At 37.6% G+C, this 12252-nt stretch overlaps 1 protein-coding gene across 18 annotated transcripts in view; it reads left to right on the forward strand.

Moving 5' to 3' along the window:
• The window catches only part of ZNF438 (zinc finger protein 438), a 175972-nt gene that overhangs the window by 131852 nt on the left and 31868 nt on the right, over window positions 1-12252 (forward strand). For all 18 annotated transcript variants that reach the window (XR_010339527.1, XR_010339528.1, XM_064368508.1 and 15 more), the window contains one exon: window positions 9177-9244. Coding sequence is in view for 16 of the 18 variants with exons in the window: in XM_064368508.1 (XP_064224578.1) it covers window positions 9208-9244 (37 nt within the window). In the remaining 2 variants the exon portion in view is untranslated. The remainder of the gene's footprint in view (window positions 1-9176; window positions 9245-12252) is intronic.

Genomic DNA, 12252 nt, shown 5'->3' on the forward strand with positions numbered 1-12252 from the left:
GAGGACATAACTGCATTTTCAAAATAATAAGCTATATAGAAATGTTTACTTGAATTTTTTTAGATTACAGAGTAAAAAAGGGAAGATTATTCTAGTTGCATCAGAGAGAATAGATTGGACTGGAGGCAGGAAGACAATTTAGAGGCTATTTTAATACAGGCAAAAAGCAGTGAGGACCTGACCTAAGGCCAATAGAGCAGAGCAAATGGCTTTGAAAAATAGTTCTCTATTTTTCAATAGCACATTTGGAGGCAGGAGCTGCCTTGAGTTTGGAGGTAGCCATTTAGAGATATGTAGGAAGGAGAGAACACTTCACCCTGGAACCTGGGAACTAAAAATATAAATTTGCAGTTGTAGTTAGACGAGTTGGAAGTAAACAAATAGAAAACCTATGAAGGAAAAAGAAAGATCTAGGCTAGAACATATTTTCCTAATAGATTTTTACTGAGGTGGAAAAATGCCCTCTTAAACATTCTTAGCCTACCTACTTCAGTTATACGCGCAGCACGTATTAAGGAACGCAAGTGCCTGTATTTGCATGCATTTTATAACAATCAATGGTCAGATCATACAATTGGAAATAATGCTTTTTTGGACTTCTAAGTATATTCTAGTACGTTCTTTTTTTTTTTTTCACGGGGAAATGCCAAAGAAAATAATAAACATTTTTTTTCTTTTGAAAGAATTCTGGATAACTTTATTAACATGTAATGTAATACACTATTTTTTGAATAGTATATTTTACAAAGTATTTTCAGCACACAGTATCCAGTTTAATCCTTTCTTCAGCAAAAAGAATTAAGTATTTTATCTCTTACTTTCTATGATGCAGAAACTGAAATGAAAAAAAAGATTAAATGATTTGTCCAAGATCACACAGTAAGAAGCTTCATTTAGAAACATACATCTCCCCACTCAGTTCCACAAGAACAAGTTTTTAACAAATTGCACACTTGAAATTGGGCAGGAACATGATCTTGAAAATAAGGGTTAGTCTAGTTCAATGGCTGACATTCAGAAGTAAGTGTTGAGGCCGGACATGGTGGCTCACACCTGTAATCCTAGCACTTCGGGAGGCCGAGTTGGACAGATCACTTCAGGTCAGAAGTTCAAGACCAGCCTGGCCAATATGGTGAAACCCCGTCTCTACTAAAAACACAAACACTAGCTCCATGTGGTGGCATGCACCTGTAATTCCAGCTACTGGGAAGGCTGAGACAGAAAAATCCCTTGAACTCAGGAGGTGGAAGTTGCAGTGAGCCAAGATGATGCCACTGCACTCCAGCTAGGGTGACGGAGTGAGACTCAAAAAAGAAAATAAATACATGAAAGGGATTTTTAAAAGTCAAACTCATTAGCAGCATGCAGCCTTTTAGGGAAGGAAGATGATTGCCAAACATTGATACATTATATTAATGCAAATATCAATATGAGCATTAAGAATTTACTAAGTGGTTCAAATTTATTTTGTAGATTAAGTTTTAGCTCCTCTAAATCTTTAGTAATGTTTTCAGAATTTTGTTTTTAGTTGTTTCTGATGTAGGACAGATTGAGATAAGAATAAGTATTAGAGTTGAGCCAATGAAGAATACTGTTATTACAATTGAGCAAATGATGAATACTGTTGTTAGGATTTATATACTATAAGCTTCTATTATATATTATGGTATATATATTTATATATATGTTTGTGTGTGTATACATGTTAGATGCTAACAAGGTTGCAGAGAAAAGGAAATGCTTATACACAGTCGGTGGGAGTGTAAATTAGTGCAGCCACTGTGGAAAGCAGTGTGGTGATTCCTCAAAGACCTAAAAACAGAACTACCATTTGACCCAGCAATCCCATCACTGGGTACATACCCAAAAGAATATAAATCATTCTACTGCAAAGACATATGCACACATATGTTCATTGCAACACTATTCGCAATAGCAGACAGACATGGAATCAATGTCTGTCATTGACAAAATGCTCATCAGTGGTAGACTGAATAAAGAAAATGTGGTGCATATGCACCATGGAATACCACGCAGCCATAAAAAAGAATGAGATCATGGCCTTTACAGGAACATGGATGAAGCTGGAAGCCATCATCCTTAGCAAACTAATGCAGGAACAGAAAACTAAATACTGCATGTTCTCACTTACAAGTGGAAACTAAATGATGAGACCACATGGACACAAAGAGGGGAACAAAACACACTGGGGCCTATTGGCAGGTGGAGGGTAGAGGGTGGGAGGAGGGAGAGGAACAGAAAAAATAACTATTGGGTACTAGGTTTAGTGCCTGGGTAACAAAATAATCTGTACAGCAGACCCCCATGATGTGAGTTTACCTATACATCAAACCTGCACATGTACCTCTGAACCTAAAATAAAAGTTAAATGTGTGTAGTGTGTATGTGTAGAGTGTGTGTGTGTGTGTGTGTGTGTGTGTGTGTTTTCATAATATATAACTAAAGTGGGCCTCAAGGTATTTGGGTCCTCTTGCTCTTGAGAAACATAAATTCTATCATTGCTTAGAAGAGGTAGGTTTTTTAAAATCAATGAAATACAGTACAACCACTGTGGAGACAAGCAGTTGCTTCTAAAGTTAAGTGGTCCATGCTTAATAGACTACTTAATAATTCCATTTCTGGGTTTTTAACCAAGAGATATTAAAGCATTTATCTATACAAAAATTTGGACACACATATTTATATTAATTCATGATAACCAAAAATTGGCAACAACTCAAATGGGCATCAGTTAATGGATTAAAAATTGTGTTGTATTCGTATAATGGAATATGATTCAGCAACAGAAAGGAATGATCTACTGATACACACAATAAGTGAATATTTACTGTTCGATGTATATGAAATGATAGGCAATTCTAGGACAAGCAAAACTAATTTATAGTGACAGAAAGCATCAGTGATTGCCTGCGGCCATGGGTGAGGAATAGAAATTTATTACAGAAGGGCACAAGGGAACTTTTTGAGATGATATTATCTATTTTCATTAGGGTGATTGTTTTAAAATATACTTAGGTTTGTTTTAGTCAGGTATGGTAAAGTGACAGGAGACAACTGCCTTTGAAAGAGGAGTTTATTACTTACAGTTCCTTAGAGGAGGGACACACCATACCATTCAAACCCACAGGGAGAAGCACCTGGGTCAGTCAGGAGGCAGAAGGAACCAGGGGAAAGCATAGCCCAGGGCCTTTATTGTAGTTTTTTTTTCTGATTGCAAAAGCAGTATTTATTCATTGGGGAAACTTTGTAATATCACTTTTTTTTTTTCTTTTTATTTTATTGCATTTTAGGTTTTGGGGTACATGTGAAAAACATGCAAAGTTGTTGCATAAGTGCATTCATGGCAGTGTGATTTGCTGCCTCCCTCCCCCTCACCCATATCTGGCATTTCTCCCCATGCTATCCCTCCCCAACTCCCCCCCCGCTGTCCCCCCCCACTCCCCCGCAACAGACCCCCGTGTATAGTGCTCCCCTCCCTGTGTCCATGTGTTCTCCTTGTTCAGCACCCTCCTATGAGTGAGAACATGTGGTGTTTGGTTTTGTGTTCTTGTGTCAGTTTGCTGAGAATGATGGTTTCCAGGTTCATCCATGTCCCTACAAAGGACACGAACTCCTCATTTTTAATGGCTGCATAATATTCCATGGTGTATATGTGCCACATTTTTCCTGTCCAGTCTATCATCGATGGGCATTTGGGTTGGTTCCAGGTCTTTGCTATTGTAAACTGTGCTGCAATGAACATTCGTGTGCATGTGTCCTTATAGTAGAACGATTTATAATCCTTTGGATATATGCCCAGTAATGGGATTGCTGGGTCAAATGGAATTTCTATTTCTAGGTCCTTGAGGAATCGCCACACTGTTTTCCACAGTGGTTGAACTAATTTACACTCCCACCAACAGTGTAAAAGTGTTCCTATTTCTCCACATCCTCTCCAGCATCTATTTTCTCCAGATTTTTTAATGATCACCATTCTAACTGGCGTGAGATGATATCTCAATGTAGTTTTGATTTGCATTTCTCTAATGACCAGTGATGATGAGCATTTTTTCATATGTTTGTTGGCCTCTTGTATGTCTTATCTACAACCACCCGATCTTTGACAAACCTGATAAAAACAAGCAATGGGGAAAGGATTCCCTGTTCAATAAGTGGAGTTGGAAAAACTGGCTAACCATATGCAGAAAGCAGAAACTCGATCCCTTCCTGACACCTTACACTAAAATTGACTCCAGATGGATTAAAGACTTAAACATAAGGCCTAACACCATAAAAACACTAGAAGGAAACCTAGGCAAAACCATTCAGGACGTAGGCGTAGGCAAGGACTTTATGACCAAAACACCAAAAGCATTGGCAACAAAAGCCAAAATAGACAAATGGGACCTAATCAAACTCCACAGCTTCTGCACGGCAAAAGAAACAGTCAATAGAGTGAATCGGCAACCAACAGAATGGGAAAAAATTTTTGCAGCCTACCCATCTGACAAAGGGCTGATATCCAGAATTTACAACGAGCTAAAAAAGATTTACAAGAAAAAAACAAACAAGCCCATTCAAAAATGGGCGAAGGATATGAACAGATACTTTACAAAAGTAATATCACTTTATAAGCATAAAAAGGAAGATTAAGTAGCAATGTAATGCCCCACTGAGAGAGATACGTACTTTTAGTATTTTGTAATTTTTCTCTTGAGTTATGAAAAAATAACTGAACCATACTGCTCTGTAACCAACCCTTTTTTTGGAGTGAAGACAGGGTCTCAGGCTGTCACTTAGGCTGGAGTGCATGCAGTGGCACAGTCAGGGCTCACTGCCGCCTCAACCTCCTGTCCTCAAGGGATCCTCCCACCTCAGCCTCCTGAGTATCTGGGACTATGGATGCACACCACCACACCCGGCCAATTTTTGTATTTTTTTGTAGAGATGGGTTTCACTATGTTGCCCAGGCTGGTCTGAAACTCTTGGCTCAGGTGACACTCCCACCTCTGCCTCCCAAAGTGCTGGGATTACAGATGTGAGCCACAGCACATGGCTATAGCCAGCCCTTTTATACAACAACATTCAGTCTTCCAGCCTTTGAACGTGGTATATCTCTTCATTTGTCTAATCTTTTAAAATTTCTCTCTATTAATGTTTTTTAGTTTTCAGTGTATGGGTCTTTTGTATACTTTGTCAGGCTTATCCTTAATTATTTCATTTTTATGCTGTTATAAATGGTGTCTTAATTTCTGATTTGTTGTCAATTTCTGATTATTTCTAGGATACAAAAATATAATTTATTTTTGTGCATTGATTGTGTATTGATCTTGTATTTTGCAACCTTGCTAAACTCAGTTATTAGATTGAAGAGCTTTTTTGTAGAGTCCATTGAATTTTCTACCTAGACATGTCATCTACAAATAAAGACCATTTTATGTCTTGCTTCACGATCTGAATGTATTTTATTTATTTTTGTTTTATTGCACTGGCTAGAACTTCCAATACAAGGATGAATAGAAGTGGTGAGAATAGATGTCCTTCTCTTATTTGTGAACTTAGAGGGAAAGCATGGAGTCTTTCATTACTTAGCATGACTTTAGTTTTAGGTTTCTCATATTAATAGATATGTTTCACTAGGGTGAGGAGTTCCTTTCTATTCTTAATGTATAAAGGTTTTTTTTTTAAATCAGGAATGGATATTTTATTTTATCACATGCAATTTTTGTATCTGTTAAAATAATCATGTAGTTTTCTTTTTTAATGTATTAATATGGTGAATTACATTTATTTTGAATGTTAAACCAATTTTGTATTCCTGGGATAACCCTACTTGGTCATGATATATTCTCATATTGTTGGATTTGATTTGCTAGAAATTTGTTTATTACTTTTGCATCTGTGTTTATGCGGGATATTGGGCCATAGGAATCTTTTCTCATAACGGATTTATCTGGTTTTGATATCTAGATAATGCTTTTTAGATAGTAAAGATTTCCTCCTTTTCAATTTTCTGGAAGGATTTATGTCTAATTGGTATTATTTCTTCCTTAAATACACAGTAGAAGTCGTCAGAGAAGACATCGGGGCCTGGAGTTCTAAGTCTTCTAGATTACAGTTATTGTTGTTTATTGTCTTGGACTTGAATTGTTTTATTAATAGGAAGAAATCTGTTGTCATCCTTATCGTTGTTCCTTTATATGCAATGTATCTTTGTCTCTGGGTGTCTTTAAAAACTTTTTTTTTTCGCTTGTTTTGAGCATTTTGGCAATAATATACCTTCGTGTGTTTCATGTTTCTTGTGAATCAGTGTTTTGAGATGTTTGGATCTGTGGGTTCACGGTTTTATCAAATTTGGAAAATGTTCTACTATTATTTCTTAAATAGTTTTTCTGCCCGTCCATCTCTCTCCTTTCCAAATAGTTGGCGTGTTAATCTTCTTAAAGTTCTCCTGCAGCTCACTGATGTTCTTGGTTGTGGGTTGTTTTTTTTTTCAGTTTTACTCTCTTCCTCTTCATTCTGTGTAGTCTCGATAGCTGTGCCTTCAGATTAGCTAATGTTTTCTTCTGACATGTCTAATGTGCCATTAATTTTATGCAGTATATTTTTCATCTTATACATTGTAGTTTTCATCTCTAGAAATTTTATTTGGATTTTTTTCATATATATTCTACCTGTACTTAACATTTTGAGCATGTGAAATCTAGTTATACACTTAATGTCCTTGTCTGCTAATTCTGATACATGTCAGTCCTGGTCAGTTTTGATTGTTTTCTAAATTATGGATTGTATTTTTCTGCATTTCTGGATACTTGATAATTTTTATTAGATGTCAGTCATTATGAATTTTACTTTATTGGGTGGTAGATATTTTTCTATTTCTGTAAATATTTTGTGAGGTTTGTTCTGGTGCATAGTTAAAATAGTTTGAAACAGTTTAATCCTTTTATGTCTTGCTTTATGATTTTTGTGAAACCAGAGAAATGCACAGTCTAGAATTGAGTATTCCCCCTAGTAAGGCAAGACTCTTCTGTGTACTCTACCCATGCCTTTGTGAATTTTGAGGTTTTTTACTCTAGCTAGTGGGAACAGGCAATATTCTGTTCTTCTGTGACTGTAGTGTGCCTTGGACCTTTCCCTGGTCTTGGGGTATTTCCTCACTTGCCTGTGCTGATCATTACCCAGTGGGGACCCTCTCTGTTGTGTTCTCTCTGTGTGTAGCTCTCTTTTCCAGTATTCTGGAAATCTCTGCAAGGATCTTTCCTCACATAGGGCTCATCGCAGTTATTTCCATAGGGCTCATTGCAATTGTTTCCCGGCTCTCAGGAATCAGTTTTTCATGACCTGATGATGCCGGATGTTTTTCGACTCCTTTGTTGGACTTGCAATGGGGATGCCCCATTTACTCAGCCTGCCACACTCAACCCCTTGCAGGAGGGAAGACGTGAGCAAATGAGAGTGGGATCAGGCCAGCTGCTTTGGGTGCCAGCAGGAGCAAGCTCTGTGCATGCCCTGCAGTGGCACCCAGGTGGGGGTGCCTGTGACCCCTGAAACCCCAGAGGGCACACTACAGTGCTCTCTTAGCTTTACCATTTGTGGACAGCAGTGTGTTATCAGCTCAGTGGGCCCCTTGCTTTGTCATGTGGAGTGTCTGTACTCTGCCAGTAAGGGCAAAGGGCCAGTGTCATAGCCTTTTTTGGGTACCTGCATCCGGTGGGTCCCAAGCTCTTATGTGGGGTCCAAGAAGAATGAGGTCGTGCTGACACTTGAAGGATAGTGAAGGCAGATAATTTTATTTAGTGATGGAAATGGCTCTCAGTGGAGTGAGGAGCTAGAGAGAGGATGGGACAGGCAGGTAATCTTCCCTGAAGTCAAACTGTCTCTCCAGAAGTTAAGCCATCTCTCCTCTGAAGTCCAGCCATCCCTCCTAAGTCAAGTTGCTTCTCTCCAGTCAAGCTGCTTCTCTACTGACTGAGTCCAGGATCTTTATAGGCACAGAATGGGGGGCGAGGCAAGCCATGGGTAGTTTTGGAAAAGGCAACATTTAACATTTGATTGGTATGAAGGCCCTATTCAGAAATAACCAATCAGGAGAGAACAGGCAAACAGGGATAGAGCTGCTCACCTTGGGCTGCAGGTTTCAGGCTACTTTGGCTTGAAGGTGGGGTTTCACCAGGGACTCGCCTCAGTCTGCCTAGAATTTCTCTGCCTCCTGCCTCTATACTGATGTTCAGTGTTTTGAAAACATTGTTTCATATATTCTGTCTATGTTTTGGTTGTTTCAGGCAGAAGCATGAATCTGGTCTCTGTTACTCCATCTTGGCTAGACATAGGAATCACACCTTTTAGTTTTGTCCAATTTTCTTATTTTAAAAGTATTAAAAATTTTAAATGGAAAAATTCATCAGTCTTTTCCTTAATGGGCTCTGTACTTGGTGTCATGCTTAGAAACACTTTTTTGTTTAAAAGCTTATAAAAATATTTACTTCTATTTTTCAAAGATTTGAATTGTCTTATTTAGATATTTTATTAATATGGAAACCCACATTATATACAATTTGGAAAATAGCTATAACATGGGGAGTGAGGGAGAGCACCTGTAATTCCATCACCAAACACACTGTAAATACATATCTTGGCATATTTTCTTTATTTTTTGTGTATCTGTAATGCTCGTGTCTGTCATTCAGCAGGTTCATCCAGTGCATCGCATCGTTAACATTTTTATGTTGCTACATAATCTTCACAGTTGCATTTTAATGACTGAATTATATTTCATCAAATGCGTATACTGCAATTATATTACCTTTGTATTGTTAAGCATTTAAGCTATTTCTTCTTAAAGTATTTGAAGCAGTTATCAGAGAGTACATTTTCAGAGAATCCTAACTTTGCCTACTTACACATGACCCCACGAGAGTAGAAATGTGGGTAAGGCCCTAAGCCAGCATGTCGTTACATCTGTCTCCAAACCCATTCTAGTACATTCAATAAAATCCTGTTTGTAGAAAAATGAGAAGAAAATAAAAACATCAGTTCTTAATAGCTCAATCCATTTCTTATTACTCATGTGGTTATAAAACAGACTTTTCAAAACAGCTTAGAATTTCTGTTTTTAGTATTAACATGATATCTCAATTATTTTCTAATAATTATTTCTGCTTGGTTATTTTTAGGAAAGATACTATTCAAGTCAAATACATCATAATGCAGAATTCTTTATCAGTACCACCAAAAGATGAAGGTAAGATAAACTGCTGAGGAAAATGGCAATGTGTCTGTTATAGTTTTAATTTGATAGATTTAATGTCATTGATCTCTAATTATAAGGTAACATTTCCTAGAATTAAAAACAAATTATAATTATATAGGAAAACTCATTTCTTTTGGTAAATTATTTAGGTAGATATGGATTCCTGAGTTTTAGGGACCTGTCTCCTTTTCTAGGCTGATAGCTCCTTGAGAACAGGGTCATCTCATTTCACCCACAACTCCAGAGTCCTGCCCATTCACTGGCAGTTAACTAGCACTAACAGATATCAATGAAATTAAAAAGTATTGGCTTTTAATACTTACAAGTATTTTAATGGGTAGAAGAATATGTGCATATATATTCATACACACGTGTAGACATCCTCTTAGAGGATACAGAATTTGTGTATACATTTCTTTGACCTGTTTCCCCCCATACCCATTTAAAAAGAAATAGAAAAACCACTTTACTCTATGCAATGTATAAAAAAAAAAATAATGATTTTTTTAACAAGCACTTCTGGATCTTCTAGAACAGTTGATAGGTGGAGGTAGAGTCCTTTCTTAATCAAGAGTGATTAAATTACCCTCACCATAAAGGGTACACTCTAACCCCAGGGAGAAATATCAGTCTTTCCCCTGCCTCATCTAGTCTCTTCCACACAGAAGAGAAATTCTGACATGTGTGAGAAAAAACACATACCTTTAATGAGGCCAAATTAGCCTGCCTTAGTGGAACATGTAGCTTTTAGTTAAAGGAGGGAATTTGTTATGAAGGACCCTTAAATCGAGCAAACACTCTTTGACCTCTCTGTCGATGAGAAAGGTAGTATCATAACTCTTGACAGCATGGAATCTGGATTTGAAACTCAGTTCAACCACTAAAACCTTAGGTATATCATTTGACCTCAGCTTCCACATCTGTAAATCTATAAAATGAAGATAATAAGTCCCACTTTGTAGGATATGTGGAGACTAAAGGAAATAACATATGTAAATCACCTAGCATATTGTTGTTTGCGTAGTAGGCACTTATATGATGATATAACTACTGTTTTTAATGGTTATTATTAATATCTGGGACCCTCCCCATCTTTGAGACTGGTCAGTGAGATGGCCATGAGGCTGCCTCTTGGCTTGGGATGCCAAATGGCCTTGGAAGGCCAAACATGCTCCAAGGGGACCCATGGGGAGGAAGCAGGAAGCAGACCCCTTGGTTTGATTCTTATACAGGAATTGGTCCAAAGTGATAGTGAGAGTCCTTGAGACTCCCACAAAATCCAGCCAGGAACACTAGGGCGAGGAAGAAGATGGGCAAATCCCAACTGGAAATAAACAGCATGTGTTTTACTTGAGTGTTCTCTGGTATATATCCTCTGGAAGATTTGTGCAGCAATAGGTAACTGATCAAGGGTTTGGAAATTCGGCATCCTAGCTGGTTGTCACCTCCTTTTGTCCAAGCAAGCAAAGAGAGGCTTAGGAGAAAGAATAATGGAACAAGTATCAAGAAAGCTGGACTCCATTCCAGACCTGCCTCCAACCAGCTGTATTATTTAAAGGTAGTTTTCAGATTGTCAGTGCTATTTCTATTTCATGAAAGTAAGAAGTGGGGGTGGAGAGAGAGCAAATGCTTTGAGGCAAAGACACACAGACGACCCCCTCTGGACCCACATGATTTGACTGCACAGCCACAGCCATTGCTATCATGTGAATTCATATTTGAATCTTTTTTAAAAACCTAGATTTTCTGATCCAATAAAAAATAGTTACGATACTCTCTAAAAATATATTTTATGTCTTGCAGACATAAAAGTATATACTTTATCTTACAGGATAACATTTTGGTGTTTTGGTGTTTGTGAATGTAGGTTATTAGAACTTAAGGGGAGAACACTTAGGGAGGAGTTAGTTAATATTCATCTTTCTTAAAGTTTGCGGAAAAGATGTTACTTATTTTGGACTTAGCATCAGTTAGGTCTTTTATAAAGTTATTGATGAATTTTCTGTCTTTAGCAGGTTTTAAAGAACACTGACATGTAGTAGGCTCTCAAAAGCATATTATGTACAAAATGCTTTAAACTCTCAAACATTTTTTAGAAATCACATCTGATGCTGTGAAAATGTTGTAATCTTTTTTTTTTAATGAAACACCAAAGTGGATTGAATTCTAAGGTCGAAGAAAGCAAATGTTCATTTAACAAATATTTATTGCAGACAGTGAGCAAAAGAAGCAAAGCGGGGAAAGTAAAACCCAACTAAACTCTTCTCTCTTGCAGCTGTTGTAATTAATAACACTGGGTTGCCTATCCAAGCAGGGATTTCCTTTTTTGGGGATTTAACCTGAAAGTAGTTTATTCTTTTTATCTGATTGTAGTTTCACTCTTTCGAACATGGTATAAGCCATTTTCTTAAGCTCTCTTTCTATTTTTTCTTTCCCTCCTTGCCCATCTCTCCCTTTTCCTCTCCATCTAGTGAAACAACACTGAGCCGGGAAGCTGAGCTCTGCTCATTTTCGTGCTGCTTTTTAGGCTCTGTGATCTTGGCCAAATTTGTCTTTCCAGTGGGGATAGTAATTCTTGTCCTCTAACAATCAAATGCGATAGGTGTGGTTGATTCTCATTATTTGTGGTACTTATATTCTATAAGGTTATTGGGAACACTGAGTTAGCAGATACTGAGCCATTTGTTCCTAGGGGATATACAAGGTTAGGTTCTTGTGAGCTTCTAGTCACAACATTTTTGTCAACAACTGATACATAACCTTGTTATAAGTGTGTTTCTGTTAAAAGATACTTTATTTAATAGACAGGGTTAATTTTTTAACATTGAACCCAGAGACACAGCACTAGAACGCATGCCTCAACAAAGCTTCTCCAACACAAGTGTTTTCTCCATAAAGCACATCACAGTTGTCTTGTGTGTAGGAGCACTAGACAGCCCTCAGCACTGTGCTGGAGACCATAAGTAAACAGTCAAATCACCAAGGAAAAGCACAAAAAA

Source organism: Aotus nancymaae, unplaced genomic scaffold (genome assembly GCF_030222135.1).
Source record: "Aotus nancymaae isolate 86718 unplaced genomic scaffold, 86718_ANA_hifiasm-v0.15.2.pri h1tg000077l, whole genome shotgun sequence".
In the NCBI taxonomy this organism is placed as follows: Eukaryota; Metazoa; Chordata; class Mammalia; order Primates; family Aotidae; genus Aotus; species Aotus nancymaae.